At 48.2% G+C, this 17704-nt stretch overlaps 1 protein-coding gene across 5 annotated transcripts in view; it reads right to left on the bottom strand.

The window, feature by feature from the left end:
• Positions 1–1492: 1492 nt before the first annotated feature.
• Positions 1493–17704, bottom strand: part of IMPDH1 (inosine monophosphate dehydrogenase 1) — a 262916-nt gene continuing 246704 nt past the window's right edge. For 4 of the 5 annotated variants that reach the window (XM_075345402.1, XM_075345405.1, XM_075345404.1 and 1 more), the window contains exon 16: positions 1493–2971. In XM_075345402.1, the coding sequence (XP_075201517.1) occupies positions 2880–2971 (92 nt within the window). In that variant the 3' untranslated portion in view covers positions 1493–2879. The remainder of the gene's footprint in view (positions 2972–17704) is intronic. The other variant, XM_075345403.1, reaches the window with a different exon arrangement.

The following is a 17704-nucleotide window of genomic DNA, read 5'->3' as shown; positions in this document are numbered from 1 at the left end:
AAAAAAGTTGAAGAAGTTGTATTGGCAGATCGAAGAGTGAGGCATGTAGCTGAGGTCACAGGGATCTCATATGGCAGTATTCAAAGAATCCTTGCAAAAGAAGTGCATATGAGAAAGGTCTCTGCGCGTTGGGTGCCAAAAATTTTAACCGACGAGCAAAAGAAGTAACTAGTTGACATTTCAATAGCAAATCTCAAAGTTCCAAGCAGACAAGGAGAATTTTTTGTCACGTTTTTTGACCATGGACGAGACCTGGATCCACCACTTTGATCCCGAAACTAAACAATCGATGACATGGAAACGAGCCGAACCGACGCCGAAGAAATTCAAAGTGTCAAGCTCAGCAGGGAAGGTTATGGCGTCCGTTTTTTGGGACGCTGAAGGAATTATTATGGTGGACTATTTGGAGAAGGGAGCCACTATTACGGGCTCCTACTACGCAGAACAAATAAGAAGATTGCGGGAGACTATCAAGGAGAAAAGGCGCGGCAAACTGCGGGCTGGAGTGCTGTTTCACCAGATCTAGCCCCCCAGTGACTTCTCTCTTACCTCGCCTCAAGGAACACCTCCGGGGCAAGAAATTTGAAGACATTAGCGACGGAATAACCGCTGTTGGGGATTTTTTTGAGGGTCAAGATCAAGATTTTTTTTTCGAAGGGAATTCTAAGTTTAGAAAAGAGATGGACTAAATGTATAGACTTGTTAGGAGACTATGTAGAAAAATATATATAATTTTTTTAATATATTCATTGTCTTTATTATTGATCATTACTTTTGGATCGCCCTAATATATATAAAAATATATTAAATCACAGGTGGAAATGGCCCCATAGAATAACATTGGTCCGAATGGAATGCGATTTTTATCGCATTCCACTCGGTCCGTTTTACTTGCAGAGTGTGCAGGCCCTAATTTATATCATCTCGCCTTAGTTATATCTATACATTCCCCATCCTATTCATTATAGGAAGTTGGGTCAGGTAAATCTGCAGCCTGACAACCAGTCCAGTATACACACTAATGTGATGGAAGGATGTGTCAGTCTGACAGTCACCCAGGGAATTCCATCTGACTCATCTACTCCTTAGGCCAGAGTCACACTTGCGAGTGCCTCGCGTGTAACTCGCGCGAGTCTCTCATTGAATCATCCGGCACGGACTCGCACTCTCCTGACAGGAGCGGGTCGGTTGCATGTATGTCTATGCAGCTGAGATGCTCCTGTCCTGAGAGTGTGAGTCCATGCTGCGTGATTCAATGAGAGACTTGCGCAAGTTACACGCGAGGCATTCGCAAGTGTGACTCTGGCCTTACCCAGCTCCACATACCTGTGTCCCTCTGTAAGACCTTCCATGGAGCTAAACATATTGAACAGCTGTCATTTTACTTTTAAAAATAAAAAAAAGTTCTCATATTATCTATGTAAATATATATCTATCTCTCTCTCTCTCTCTCTCTATCTATACATACACACACACACACACACACACAAAGTGGTAATTAACTTTACATTTTATTCCTGCATTAAACAGAAAAAGTAACCAGATCTATGAAACTATTTTACAGGGCAGTGATCTAGTAGGCAAGACACTCTGAAGCTTCGTCACATAAGATAAACCAACTCCATATACATCATGTAGGGTCAACAGATCTATGCTAGAAATCCTAAGTGATATGATGAAATTATGGTATGAAGAAAAAAAAAAACCAAAACAAAAACGTAGTTGGCGTTAGGGCAACAGTATCCAAAGGGGAGGAAGTAATCAATATTGCAGAAAGCCTAGATATTGGCACAGCAACTAAAACAGGTATATGCACAGAAGCATCTACATCATGAGAAAATGGTCTATGCTGCACTAAATAGTTACATTTTTAGGTATGGTGGTATAATTATGTAGATCTTAAAAAAAAATTAATAAATAAAAACAAAAAGCTATGAACAATCCATTTAACTCAGGAATTACAGTAGATCAGAACACAATAGCAGGCGAAGCTCAGATTTATTGCTTGATGTTCATCAGCTTAACATGGTAATAAATATAATATAGATATATTGCTCACAATTCACGAGATGTAAAGGAATTGCAATGTGAAGAAAAACAAAACAATACAAAAAACATGAAATCAATCTAAAAAGGTCTTTCATAAAATAGTTCATCATCTTTATCTCGTAGCATTCTTTTCTATCACCTTCCAAAATGGCCAAGGCAGTGTTCAGTGAAACTTGCAGTTGATCTCTGTACAGTCCCTGCTGTACAATTCTAAAATAATGACTAGTAAACAAAAATAAAGCATAAATGCTTAGGGAATTTATTTCAAACACCACTGGTGCATATTGTAGCATAATCTTCCTTAGCTCTGCTGCACATATTGTAAACTGGATGAGTTTTTCCAATCCTGTAATCTAAAGCCAGAACATTGGATGCAAATGAAGGGAGATACCGCCAGCAGATTGTCAGCATTATTGTACTATACCACTTCCAATTTTCACATTATTAGGAGCATGAGAAAACTTTGATTGTGACCTCCTTACTGTAACCTTTTAACAGCACTATATCTCTCCATGCCTTCAGGTAAGGGCTCAATACTAATGGTCAGTAATGTTTATAAGGAGAATGATGCTGCAAATGTAACAAAACTATTAGCATTGCTAATTTATGGTAACATTGATTATATCAGCATGATGGCAGTAGTTTGGTGTTCCAATTAAGAAAGAAAAAAAAAACACGTCTCTCTTGTACACACGTAGAACGGTGTCCTTAGTGCAAATACGGCGCCACATAGTGAGTAGGTAAACATTGCCGATTTGGATTTCCTGCATAATAGGGAGAAGGGAAAAGGCAAGGAACTTGGAGGACAAAAGGAGGAACTCTTCAATGCATCACGTGGGTTTGGTTGGGACCGGAGTAGGTATGTTGGGAGTAGACTGGCGATAGCTACGTTTCCCAGTTTCAGTATAGCCGCTTCTCGTAACTAGAGAGAAAGGCAAAAAGTAAAAGATTTGTTAAAAAAATAAATAAAAAAAATTGAAAAATATATAACAAACATTAAAATAAATATATACACAATTGACCAAATCCCCAACTCTCGCCAAATGCGCTAAAACATATGTAAACATAAGAAGCATAGTTCTTGTTTTAATGGAAATCTGTCAGTATTATCAACACTCCTAAGCAGTCTTTATGGGTATGCAGGTCTAGGAAGCTGAATAAACTTATATCTTGATATCTGCAATCAAATGTCTTATTCCAGAGAAATCCATGTTTTCTTATATGTAAACGAATGGATAAGATCTAGGGGCCGGACACAGATCTCCCTAAGAATCTGCCTCCAAGAATTATTTGAAATGAAAGTATGTAATTAGCAGTGTGTGTGTGTGATGAGAGCAGAGCTAACAGTACAGCAGAGGTGACGTTTGTCTCATTACAAAAACAACTGCATTTGTCCTGTCAGGGTTTTCGTTTCCATCTTACATGCAGCCAATGTGGGGAACGACAAGAGCTAAATACACTTAGAAGATAATTGAAAATGTGGTTGTTGTGTTGGTAATGAGGTAAGGTTCTACTCTGCTGTGCCGTGTTCATTATATCAGGCACAGCTCTGCAGCAGAGATAATGTCACTATAAGAGGACAAGCTGCAAATGTTTGTAATGAGAGAAAGTTTACTTCTGATGTACCGTGTTCTCTGCTGTACTGTGTTAGCTCCGCTCTCACTGCAGGCTATGTTGGATTAGGAGACCAAGTGTTCAGTTCATTACATGTCTCACTTTTAACACCCCCTTTTGTTTTAAATAAAGCTTTGGAGGCAGATTCTCATGTAGTTATGTCTCCTACCCATAGATCTTAACAACTAATTTATATATAAGAAAAACATGGCTCTCTGTGATAAGACATTGGATCACAAATATCAAGGTATCATTTATCACCTGCATGCCCGTGTAGATGGCTTAGGATGGTTGCTCCCACTGACAGACTTGAAGGGAACCTGTCAGCAGGTTTTCAGACCTCGAAGTCATCACAGTAAAGTAATGGATTAGGTTTCCCTCCATGTTTCATATTATAAAACTGTGTCTAGTAGTCCATCAGCAAATTTTTAGGAAAAGGAGTTCACAAGTGCAGAGGATTGGCATGGAATTAGAGCGTTCTGGGTTCTCTCTCTCTTTCTCCTCCCAATGCCAGCCTCCGGTTCTTGAGTAATGTCATCAGGACATTATTACATAGGCACCGCCCCCAGCAAAAGACTGCACAATGTCATCTGGTGCAGCAGGTCACTGAGCAGAGTGACCTGTCAATCACTGGAAGGAAGCCAACACTACGAGTGAAAATAGGGAGGGAGGCTGGAGAACTGCAAATGCAGCCCAAGACCCTGCAAGCTCATTTGTGTAAGAGTTCACCAATGGATTACAAGACTACAGACACAAATTTATAATATAAAGTCATGGAAGTAATTGCAGATACTTCAACACCAATGCACAAATACATTAATGATACAGCTCGACATTTCAAATTTAATAAAGCAGTTTCCACTTATAAGGTGGTCCCTAAACGTGGTTAGTCATGTGACGAGCGGTGAATAGCCGCCCACAGCCCAGTCACTCAGGAAGACTGGGGCCAGGCTCTGATGTCTGGTCAACTAGAAGGGGACGTGACAAAGCCGGATCTCAGAGGTCATGGAGTCATGGGGGGAGGGGGGGGGGGTCACTGCACAGGGAATGAGCGACCTGCAATGATGCTGCTCAGAGGCAGAATTGGCTGAACACGGTATTTAGAAAAAGCCTCCCCTGTTTTACAGGGATGTGGCCACTATTGCAGACTTGTGAATACCTCTTTAGGTTGGGTATTTAGGCTGCAGCAGTGAGGTTACATTGGCTGCAGCGGTGATGTGAGCTGTCAGTTACGGATCTCAGCAGATCATGCCATCTACAATCGGTGGAGCCACTAAGCTTATCAAATGTCTGCAGTGATCTGAACTATCAAAATTAAATCATAGGGTGCAGCTAAAGCGCTGAGATCAGAGCAGTCAGAGCTGACGCACAACTTGGGGAGGATGAATACTGTTCTACATGATGAAGGGAATTTTGTTACTTACCGTAAATTCCTTTTCTTCTAGCTCTTATTGGGAGACCCAGACGATTGGGGTGTAGCTACTGCCCTCCGGAGGCCACACAAAGCACTACACTAAAAAGTGCAAGGCCCCTCCCCTTCTGGCTATACCCCCCCGTGGTATCACGGGTTCTCCAGTTTTAGTGCCAAAGCAAGAAGGAGGAAGCCAATAACTGGTTTAAACAAATTAACTCCGAATAACGTCGGAGAACTGAAAAACCGTTCAACATGAACAACATGTGTACCCGCAAACAACCAAGAAATCCCGAAGGACAACAGGGCGGGTGCTGGGTCTCCCAATAAGAGCTAGAAGAAAAGGAATTTACGGTAAGTAACAAAATTCCCTTCTTCTTCAGCGCTCTATTGGGAGACCCAGACGATTGGGACGTCCAAAAGCTGTCCCTGGGTGGGTAAAGAGATACCTCATGTTAGAGCTGCAAAACAGCCCTCCCCTACGGGGATGTCACTGCCGCCTGCAGGACTCTTCTACCTAAGCTGGCATCCGCCGAAGCATAGGTATGCACCTGATAATGTTTGGTGAAAGTGTGCAGACTCGACCAGGTAGCTGCCTGGCACACCTGTTGAGCCGAAGCCTGGTGTCGTAGCGCCCAGGACGCACCCACGGCTCTGGTTGAATGGGCTTTCAGCCCTGAGAGAACCGGAAGCCCTGCAGAACGGTAGGCTTCCAGAATTGGTTCTTTGATCCATCGAGCCAGGGTGGCTTTAGAAGCCTGCAACCTCTTGCGCGTACCAGCGACAAGGGCATCGGAACGGCGTATGGGCGCCGTGCGGGAAATGTAGATTCTGAGTGCTCTCACCAGATCTAGCAAACGTAAACATTCTCATACCGGTGAACCGGATGAGTGCAAAAGGACGGTAAGGAGATATCCTGATTAAGATGAAACGAGGATACGACCTTAGGGAGAAACTCCGGAATGATGCGCAGCACTACCTTGTCCTGGTGAAAAACACCAGGAAGGAAGCCTTGGATGACAGAGCTGCCAGCTCAGACACTCGCCGAAGCGATGTGATCGCAACGAGAAACGCCACCTTCTGTGACAGGCGAGAAAAGGAAACTTCCTTCAGAGGCTCGAAAGGCGGCTTCTGGAGAGCAACTAGAACCCTGTTCAGATCCCATGGATCTAACGGCCGCTTGTACGGGGGTACGATATGACAAACCCCCTGCGTGAACGTGCGCACCTTAGAAAGACGTGCTAGACGCTTCTGAAAAAACACGGATAGTGCTGAGACTTGCCCTTTGAGGGAGTCTAGCGACAAGCCCTTTTCTAACTCCTATTGTAGGAAGGAAAGAAAAGTAGGCAATGCAAATGGCCAGGGGGACACTCCCTGAGTAGAGCACCAGATTAAGAAAATCTTCCACGTTCTGTGGTAGATCTTAGCAGACGTGGGCTTCCTAGCCTGTCTCATGGTGGCAACGACCCCTTGGGATAATCCTGAAGACGCTAGGATCCAGGACACAAAGGCCACACAGTCAGGTTCAGGGCCGCAGAATTCCGATGGAGAAAACGGCCCTTGAGACAGTAAGTCTGGTCGGTCTGGTAGTGACCCCGGTCGGCCGACCGTGAGATGCCACAGATCCGGGTACCACGATCTCCTCGGCCAGTCTGGTGCGACGAGTATGACGCGGCTGCAATCGGATCTGATTTTTGCGCAGTACTCTGGGCAAGAGTGCCAGAGGTGGAAACACATATGTGAGCCGGAACTGCGACCAATCCTGCACTAAGGCGTCTGCCGCCAGAGCTCTGTGATCGCGCGATCGTGCCATAAATGCCGGGACCTTGTTGGTGTGCCGAGACGCCATTAGGTCGACGTCCGGCACCCCCCAGCGGCAACAGATTTCCTGAAACACGTCCGGGTGAAGGGACCATTCCCCCGCGTCCATGCCCTGGCGACTGAGGAAGTCTGCTTCCCAGTTTTCTACGCCCGGGATGTGAACTGCGGATATGGTGGATGCTGTGTCCTCCACCCACATGAGGATTCGCCGGACTTCCTGGAAGGCTGCTGACTGCGTGTCCCTCCTTGGTGGTTGATGTATGCCACCGCTGTGGAGATGTCCGACTGGATTCGGATCTGCTCTCTTTCTAGCCACTTCTGGAAAGCTAATAGGGTAAGATACCCTGCCCCGATTTCCAGAACATCGATCTGAAGGGTGGACTCCTGCTGAGTCCACGTCCCCTGAGCCATGTGGCGGAGACAAACTGCTCCCCACCCTGACAGACTCGTATCTGTCGTGACCACTGCCCAGGATGGGGCTATGACAATGAGGTGGGAATAAGCCACTATTGCAGAGAGTCCTCGGCCGTCAGGGAAAGGAAGACTTCCCGTCCAGGGAGGTTGACTGCCCATCCCATTGGCGGAGAATGTCCCATTGCCGTTGGCGCAGACGAAACTGCGCAAAGAGAACTGCCTCGATGGCTGCCACCATCTTCCTTAGGAAGTGCATGAGGCGCCTTAAGGGGTGCGACTGGCCTTGAAGGAGAGACTGCACCTCTGTCTGCAGTGAACGCTGCTGGTTCAGCGGAAGCTTCACTATGGTTGATAGAGTATGAAACTCCATGCCGAGATACGTTAGTGATTGAGTCGGAGACAGATTTGACCTTGCCAAATTGATGATCCACCCGAAAGTCTGGAGAGTCTCCAGCGTAACATTCAGGCTGCGTTGGCATGCCTCGAGGGAGGGTGCTTTGACGAGTAGATCGTCCAAGTACGGGATCACCGGGTGTCCCTGAGCGTGCAAGACTGCTACCACTGCTGCCATGACCTTGGTGAACACCCGTGGGGCTGTCGCCAGACTGAATGGCAGAGCTACGAACTGAAGATGTTCGTCTCCTATCACAAAACGTAGAAAACGTTGGTGCTCCGTAGCAATTGGCACGTGGAGATAGGCATCTTTGATGTCTGTTGAGGCAAGGAAGTCTCCTCGAGACATTGAGGCAATGACGGATCGGAGGGATCCCATCCGGAACCGCCTGGCGTTCGCATGCTCGTTGAGCAGTTTCAGGACCAGAACAGGACGGAAGGAACCGTCCATTTTTGGAGCCACAAAGAGATTGGAGTACAAACCCTCGCCCTCGTTCCTGAGGGGGGACAGGGATCACCACTCCTTCTGCTCTTAGCGCGTCCACCGCCTGCAGCAGGGCATCTGCTCGGTGGAGAGGTGGGGCCGTTCTGAAGAATGGAGTCGGAGGACGAGAACAGAACACTGTCCTGTGCACGTGAGCACAATGTCCGTCACCCACCGGTCTGTGACCTGTGGCAGCTAAATGTCGCCAAAGGCGGGGGAGTCTGCCATCAACCGCGGATGCGGAGAGAGAGAGAGAGAGAGCTGAGAGTCCTGAGGAGACCGCCTTGGTAGCGGTTCCTCCGACTGCCTTCCTTGGGCGAGATTGAGCCCGGCCGGAATCTGAGCCCGTCTGAGGTTTTGTAGCCCTTTTGCACGAGGACAATTGGGACCTGCCGGAGCTTGGGAAGGACCGAAACCTCGACTGTACTTTTAGGACAGTATTAACAGGGTAAGTCGCAGTGCAGACATTGCGGGGTTACGGACGCCTCTGCGGTACAGATGTCCCTGCTCAAGGTCAGCTGCGCAAGAACAGCTGAAAAGGTTAGGTTGCCAATACGGCTGTGGATGCCGGAGCAACCGACACGCCGATAGCCTCCTAGACAGATTTCAACCAGAGTCCATCTGTCTGTGAATGGCATCTTTAAGTGAAGCCCCATCTCCAGTGCAACTATGGCTCTATATGCAAGCCTGGAGATTGGAGAATCCACCTTTGGACCCTGGGTCCAGCGCTGACCACGTCAGGGTGTTACCACCCGGTGTATCCGGATTGAGAGCGATGTCAGTATCAAAGCCCTGAAGAGCTGCCTTTTGGTCAAGTAGATTGCCCATGGGTGCAAGTCTCTATATTATGACTACTCCGTCCCTGTCCATGGACAGGGTTGACAGGAGGTTTCTTTGGCCACAACTAGTAGAGCCCCGGCAGACGAAGTGCTAGAGACCCCGGCAGACGACGTGCTACAGGGGAGCATGCACACAATGGGACGGTGTCATGAACAGCATCCCATGTAGTAAAAACAGCACTGAAATCTGTGTTGCTTTTTTGCCGCTGCCGACTAGCTATCTAGAAGTATATAGCCAAGATTGGTGACCGTACATTGCAATGTATAGCATACAGGCATAAAGTACAAAAGACCACTGCAGCACAAGCAATACAAGCAGCATAGAAGCCTGTGCCCTGGCACCCCTGCTCTTCTGCTGCTGTATACTAGTCATCTAGGGGAATATAGCCCAGAAGAGTGACCCTACAGTGCAATGTATAGCATACAAGCACAAGTACAAATGAACACTGCAGCACATGCAATACAAGCAGCATAGAAGCCTGTGCCCTGGCACCCCAGCTCTTCTGCTGCTGTAGACTAGTCATCTCGGGGAATATGGCCCAGAAGAGTGACCATACAGTGCTATGTATAGCATACAAGCACAAGTACAAATGCACAATGCAGCCCATGCAATACAAGCAGCATAGAAAAAAACCTGTGCCCCAGCACCCTTGGTTTTCTGCTGCTGTAGTCTAGCCATTCCAGGAGAATATAGCTAAGACTAGCGACTGTACAGTGCAATGTATAGCATATAAGCATAAACACAAATGAACACCTCAGTCGTGCAATACAAGCAGCCTAGAAAGCCTGTGCCTTAGCACACCTGCTTTCCTGCTGCTGATGTGTCGCTCCCCAAGCGGGCATATAGCGACCTATGCAGTAAAAAAAAAAAACAACACATGTACACACTGCAGTTATATCGTGGTCAGCACTATGTGTGCCTCTTACCGCCCGCCTATAAGCGGGTGTATGATCGCCACCTTCCTGCCTTGGTGCCGAAAGTCCGAGCTCGGACTGCAGTAATGGCTGCCGGCTTCTTCCCCAGCTCATGTGAGGAGGGGCGGGCCGTGGGCGTGCCCCCAAGGCAGAGCGGGAATCCGGCGTCCGACAGTGTGCAGTGAGAGGGCTGGAGCATGTAAAAAGGCTCCAGCCCTCGGCGCTGCTGATTGCTCAGCGCCTGTCCCCTTCCCTGAGTGACAGGGAGGGGGCGGGAACGAAGCGGCACTAGGCCGCAGAAGCCGGGGACTGGATTTATAAGCGCCGCCGCCGTAAAAGCGCGGTCGGCGCCCAGTCCCTGGCGAACTACAAGTCCCAGCCGCGCCGCCGCTCCCGGAGCGTCCGGCGCGGTAGTTCCCAAAACACAAAGTCACTCAGCAAAGCTGCAGTGACTGTAACCCTTTACTGTCCCCGGCGCACTAGCACACCCAGCAAGTCTGGAGTGTGCTGTGCCTGTGTGTACGGGGACACAGAGTACCTGTAATGGTGCAGGGCCATGTCCCTGAACGGTACTCCAGCTCCGTATCCAGCAGGTTCAAATGGGTCTGTGGATGGAGCCCGGCGTCAGAGCTTTGAGGCCGGCAGGATCCCACTTCCTCAGAGCCCCTCAGGGGGATGTGGAAGGAAAGCAGCATGTGGGCTCCAGCCTCCGTACCAGCAATAGGTACCTCAACCTTACAACACCATCAACGGGTGAGAAGGGAGCATGCTGGGGGCCCTATATGGGCCCTCTTTTCTTCCATCCGAAATAGTCAGCAGCTACTGCTGACTAAAATCTGTGGAGCTATGCATGGAATGTCTGACCTCCTTCGCACAAAGCTTGAAAACTGGAGAACCCGTGATACCACGGGGGGGTATAGCCAGAAGGGGAGGGGCCTTGCACTTTTTAGTGTAGTGCTTTGTGTGGCCTCCGGAGGGCAGTAGCTATACCCCAATCGTCTGGGTCTCCCAATAGAGCGCTGAAGAAATACAAGTTTTGGGTTCTTTTTTTTTTTATAGAAGTGAAAAACCCCTTTCAGAGAGTCAAAAAATAAAAACCCCTGCAACAATTCTGGGACAGAGCGATCTCTAGGAGCCCTGCCTATCCTGAAAATAAAAGGTGCTACAGCACAGCTACCGTATATCCTAACTACTATTCCACTTGGTATGGCTGTAGCTCCTTGTATAGTATTTGGCTAGGTTTCTGAATTGTCTTCATTCCCATGATGGTGATTATTATGATTCAGGGACCGAGGAGGATCAAAAATGCGAAATCCCAAACTGTAACAGAGTGGCTGGAACTTTAACGGACTGCAAACCTAATCCTGACACACAACTAGAAGTAGCCGTGGGACGAGGCTACGATGACCTAGTCGTCTCGACACAGCTGGAGAACTAAATATTATCACAGATAGAGATATAAGAAAGCTAATCTGCCTCGGAGCAGACCCAAAGATAGATAGCCCCCCACATGTAAAGGCTACGATAATCTAGAAAAATACAATACAAAGCTAGAAAAGACACATTCAGCAAAGGTGAGGCCCAAACTATCTTTATAGGAAAGGATAGGAAGGAGCACTGTCTGCAACAGTATAAAAAACAAAAACAAAACCCTAATAAATATCAGCAATTCTGATATGGAAAAATCCTGAGGTCACACAACCTCTCCTCCACTGTATCAGCACTCAAATGTTACTGCGATCCAAAAACACTAATACAGATGAGGGACTAAATTAATACCAAGGATGACAAACACAATACCTTGCAGAATCATGGAGCTAAGTAATACAGACACTCCCAGCAGGGAATGATCCCATTCCACCAAGAACTCCACACAGACAAAATAGGAATCAAGCATTAGTATCAAAGCAGAAAAAAAACAAGAAAGTGGAAAACAAAACAGCAGAGGTACAAAGACCACTTATCTGAGAGGAGTTCTGGTAGTGAGCAGGGCTGGTTACAGAATGTCCTTAACACACAGGAGACCATTAAGCGCCGGTAAGTAACAAAAGAAAACTACTCAATAATATTTAGTCCCAATCTGACCCTGATTGCCAGACCTCAGTAGGTGTGTGACTTTCATTCCACAAATCAACTGCACCACCAGATCTGACCTCAAGAGGGAACCCCAAACTGGAAAACGTATTCACAACAGGTGATGTTCCTTTGTCCACGGTATGCAACATAATCAAAGACGTTTACTACCCATGGCAGAATAGCTAATCTCCCTAGATGTGGACAGCAGAGAAAAATTGATGACCGGTTGCAAGGTACAGAATTGTCCGGATGGTGGATAAGCAGCCCCAATCAAGTTACAAAGAAATTCAAGCTGCCGTGCAGGCTCACGGTGCATAAGTGTCAGCACAAACTACCCACTGACATTTGAAAGAAATGAAACGCTATGGCAGGTGTCCCAGGCAGACCCTGCTGCTGACACGGACATAAAGCTAGACTGCACATTGCCAAAATGTATGCGAGACACCAACATCCTTCTGGGAGAGAGTCTTGTGGACAGATGAGACAAAGAGAGCTTTTTGCTAGAGCACATCATTCTACTGTTCACCGAAAACAGAATGAGGCCTACAGAAAAAGGAGGAAAAAAAAAAAAAAAAAAGAACAAACGAACGATCACAGTAGGTATAGTCACTTATGGTGGAGGCTCAAAGATCCATCTCCTGCCACGTACAATGTGTAATGGCCGTGTGACTGTACAGGGACATGGTCTGAGCATGCCACATCTCCGGGGAGCTCACAAACGAGTATACAGGTATTACAGCATGAAATCATAGCAGATTAGTTTTGTGAGGCAACACATTTCCCTGACAGTTTAAAAAAAAAGAAATTACGTCAAAGAAAGAATTAATTTGGGATCTCATGCTGCAATGTATACACTTTACTTCCTCCTGACACAGGAGCTGTGATTTGTTCAGACCACGTCCCTGTAAGCTCAGACACGGCCATTACACAGTACATAGAGGTACATTTAGGCAGGGCGTGCACACTGAGTATTTGGTTGCAGAGATTTCTGCACCAAATCTGCATCTACAGTATTGGCATTAAAACTATTTTATTTTCTGCGTTTTCTATGCATTCTGGGGTGGAAAAAATGCTGCAAAAATACGGACAGAATGGACATGCTGCAGATTCTCTCTAACAAATCTGCAAAGGAAAAACAAAAGCAATATGTGCACAAAACTTCAGGATTCTGATCGATTTTGATTGCACAAGAATTTGCTTGCAGTTTTGTGACAAAACTACACTCATACGCATTAGAAAAAAAAACAAAACAAAAAACCACACCGTGTGCACCCTTAAAGGGAACCAATCACCAGGGTTTTCGTATACAAGCTAAAGCCAGTGCTATACTGGCACTATCAGGCCGATTCTATACATACCTTTAGTGGTCAGCTCAGATGTTTAGGTTTTGAAATCAAAGAAAGTAAAAGGTTTTTTTTTTAAGTTAAAATGAGCTGCTTGTTGAGTGGCAGTTGCACTGGAGCATATCATATTTTCATAATTATCCCCTCCCTCTGTTATGCTAATTATAAGTATACCATTGATTTAACTTTTCACTAGGAAGGACCTGAGTGAGGTCATGCAGCAAAGTGAATTGTTTGTATAATACTTATGCTAATTCTAGCAGAGGGAGGGGATAACTATGAATATATTATCACTCAACAAGCAGCTAATTTTATAAAAAAAAAAAAAAAAAAAAAAAAAAAAAAAAAAAGCATTTTGTTTACTTACCGTAAATTCTTTTTCTTATAGTTCCGTATTGGGAGACCCAGACATTGGGTGTATAGCTTCTGCCTCCGGAGGACACACAAAGTACTACACTAAAAAGTGTAGCTCCTCCCTCTGAGCCTATACACCCCCTGGAGAACCAGATCTAGCCAGTTTAGTGCAAAAGCTGAAGGAGAATAGCCACCCACAAGTAAAAACAGAGCAAGAACCGGAACAACCGGAGACTCTGTCCACGACAACAGCCGGTGATAACACGCAGAACAAGAACCTGCCAACAGGCAACAGGGAGGGTGCTGGGTCTCCCAATACGGAACTATAAGAAAAAGAATTTACGGTAAGTAAACAAAATTCTCTTTCTTTATCGTTCCTATGGGAGACCCAGACATTGGGACGTCTCAAAGCAGTCCATGGGTGGGAATAAACAGAAAAACTGAGAAGTAGGCAGAGCCTAACTTCACAAATGGGCGACAGCCGCCTAAAGGATGCGTCTGCCCAAGCTCGCATCTGCCGAAGCATGAGCATGCACTTGATAGTGCTTCGAAAAGGTATGCAGGCTAGTCCAAGTGGCAGCCTGACAGACTTGCTGAGCCGTAGCCTGGTGCCTGAAAGTCCAAAAGGCACCGACAGCTCTGGTCGAGTGTGCCTTGATCCCCGGCGGGGGAGGCACCTGAGAACACTGGTAGGCATTGGAAATGGTCGACCTAATCCAACGGGCTAAGGTCGGCTTAGAAGCAGAGAGGCCCTTACGCCGACCTGTGGTTAGCACAAAAAGAGGTGCACCGCCTAAGAGCAGCGGTGCGAGACACATAGATCCGGAGCGCCCGCACCAGATCCAGAGTATGCAACGCTTTTTCAAAGCGATGAACAGGAGCCGGACAAAAGGAAGGCAGGGTAATGTCCTGGTTAAGGTGGAAAGGAGAAACCACCTTAGGGAGAAAGTCCGGAGTCGGACGGAGAACCACCTTGTCTTGATGAAAAACCAAAAAAGGTGACTCCGAAGAGAGCGCAGCCAAATCAGAGACTCTCCTGAGGGAAGTTATGGCCACTAGAAAGACCACTTTCTGTGAAAGACGAAACAAAGAAACCTTCCTAAGAGGCTCAAAGGGGGGTTTCTGCAAGGCCGTGAGGACCAAATTGAGGTCCCAGGGATTCAAGGGCCGCCGGTAAGGCGGAATGATGTGAGACGCGCCCTGCATGAAGGTGCGGACCTGAGCCAGCCGGGCGATACGCCGCTGGAACAGCACTGACCGAGCAGAGACTTTTCCCTTGAGAGAATTGAGGGACAGTCCTAGCTGCAGACCGGACTGTAGAAAGGACAGAAGAGTCGGCAAGGAAAAAGGCCAAGGAGCATGGCCGGAAGAGCGACACCAGGACAGGAAAATTTTCCAAGTCCTGTGATAGATTTTGGCCGAGGAAGACTTCCGGGCCCGAGTCATAGTGGAAATGACTTCAGGAGGAATACCAGAAGCCGTCAAGATCCAGGACTCAAGAGCCACGCCGTCAATCTGAGACCCGCAGAATTCTGGCGGAAAAATGGACCTTGTGAGAGAAGGTCTGGACGGTCCGGAAGATGCCACGGCACCTCTACGGACAGATGGAGCAGGTCTGGGTACCAAGCTCGCCTGGGCCTGTCCGGAGCAATGAGGATGACCCGACGGCCCTCCATTCTGATCTTGAGCAGGACTCTGGGCAAGAGAGCTAGAGGGGGAAACACGTAGGACAGACGAAACTGGGACCAGTCTTGAACCAGAGCGTCCGCTGCGAAGGCCTGAGGATCGTGGGAGCGAGCCACGTAAATCGGAACCTTGTTGTTGTGACGGGATGCCATTAGGTCCACGTCCGGAGTGCCCCACTTGCGGCAGATTGACTGAAACACTGCCGGATGCAGGGACCACTCGCCACTGTCCACGGTTTGACGGCTGAGATAATCTGCCTCCCAGTTTTCCACGCCTGGGATGTGGACTGCGGATATGGTGGACCTGGAGTCCTTCGCCCATTGAAGGATACGTTGTACCTCCAACATTGTCAGGCGGCTGCGTGTCCCGCCTTGGTGATTGATGTAGGCAACTGCTGTCGCGTTGTCTGACTGGACTCGGATGTGCTTGCCCGCCAATAGGTGGTGAAAAGCTAGGAGAGCCAGGAGCACGGCTCTGGTTTCCAGCACATTGATCGAGAGGGCTGACTCGGACGGAGTCCAAGTGCCCTGTGCTCGGTGGTGGAGACATACCGCTCCCCAGCCGGATAGACTGGCATCCGTGGTGAGGACCACCCAGGATGGAGCCAGGAAGGAGCGTCCCTGAGACAGAGAGAGGGGCCGAAGCCACCACTGAAGAGAGCTCCTGGTCTGTGGCGACAGAGCCACTAACCTGTGCAAGGAGGAAGGCCGCTTTCCCAACAGCGGAGAATGTCCAGCTGCAGAGGACGCAGATGGAACTGGGCAAAGGGAACAGCCTCCATTGACGCCACCATCTGACCCAGCACCTGCATCAGGTGCCTGATGGGATAACGACGGGGCCTCAGCAGAGAGCGCACCGCCAGTTGGAGGGACTGCTGTTTGATCAAGGGCAACTTCACAAGTGCCGGCAGAGTCTCGAACTGCATCCCAAGGTACGTGAGCCTCTGGGTCGGAGTCAGAGTGGATTTGGGCAGATTGACCAGCCACCCGAATTGGGCTAGAGTGGCGAGAGTGAGCGAGACACTCCGCTGACAGTCTGCGCTGGATGAAGCCTTGACTAGAAGGTCGTCCAGGTAAGGAATCACTGCCAACCCCTGGAGGTGCAGAACCGCAATCACTGCTGCCATGACCTTGGTGAATACCCGAGGGGCCGTGGCTAACCCGAAGGGGAGAGCCACGAATTAGAAATATTCCTCTCCGATTGCAAAACGTAGCCAACGCTGGTGTGAAACTGCAATTGGCACATGCAGGTAGGCATCTCTGATGTCGATGGATGCCAGGAAATCCCCTTGGGTCATTGAGGCAATGACTGACCGCAGAGACTCCATGCGAAAATGCCGCACCTGAACATGCTTGTTGAGAAGCTTGAGATCCAGGATGGGCCGGAAGGAACCGTCCTTTTTGGGGACTAGGAAGAGATTTGAGTAGAAACCTCTGAACCGTTCCCGGGCGGGAACCGGTACAATTACTCCGTTGGCCTGCAAGGATGCCACGGCCTGAGAGAAGGCGGCGGCCTTGGAACAGGGGGGAGTTGACAGAAAAAATCTGTTTGGCGGGCTGGAAGAGAATTCTATCCTGTAGCCGTGGGAGATGATATCTCTCACCCACTGATCGGAGACGTGTTTGGTTTGTGGCATGGAAGTACTCTTCCCGCCAGTAGCTTCCTTAATAATTTCATCCAGTTGTTCACCGAATAGCCTGGACCCAGCAAAAGGGAGCCCAGCAAGCAAGGTACTTCTTTGAAGAAGCATCTGCCTTCCACTCTCGAAGCCACAAGATCCTGCGGATAGCGAGGGAATTAGCCGAAGCCACCGCAGTGCGGTGAGAAGCCTCCAGCATGGCAGACATGGCATAGGATGAAAAAGCGGAAGCTTGGGAAGTTAAGGCAACCATTTCGGGCATAGATTCCCTGGCGAGGGAATGAATCTCCTCTAGAGAAGCAGAGATGGCTTTGAGAGCCCACACTGCTGCAAAAGATGGGGAGAACGAGGCCCCTGCCGCCTCATATACAGATTTGGCCAGAAGGTCAACCTGGCGGTCAGTGGAATCCTTAAGAGAGGTGCCATCAGCCACTGATACAACGGTCCGGGCTGAGAGTCTAGACACCGGGGGGTCTACCTTTGGTGAATGAGCCCACTCCTTGACCACCTCAGGTGGAAAGGGAAAACGGTCATCAGAACCACGCTTTGGGAAGAGTTTGTCAGGACAGGCCCTAGGCTTGGTCACAGCGGCCTGAAAACTGGAGTGGTTAAAGAACACACTCTTTGTCCTCTTAGGCAAGGTAAACTGGTGCTTTTCTGCCAGAG

The sequence above is a fragment of the Anomaloglossus baeobatrachus genome, chromosome 4, assembly GCF_048569485.1.
Source record: "Anomaloglossus baeobatrachus isolate aAnoBae1 chromosome 4, aAnoBae1.hap1, whole genome shotgun sequence".
Taxonomy (NCBI): domain Eukaryota; kingdom Metazoa; phylum Chordata; class Amphibia; order Anura; family Aromobatidae; genus Anomaloglossus; species Anomaloglossus baeobatrachus.
Note: the sequence above shows the minus strand (reverse complement) of the source record. Positions and strands in the feature narration are given on the sequence as shown.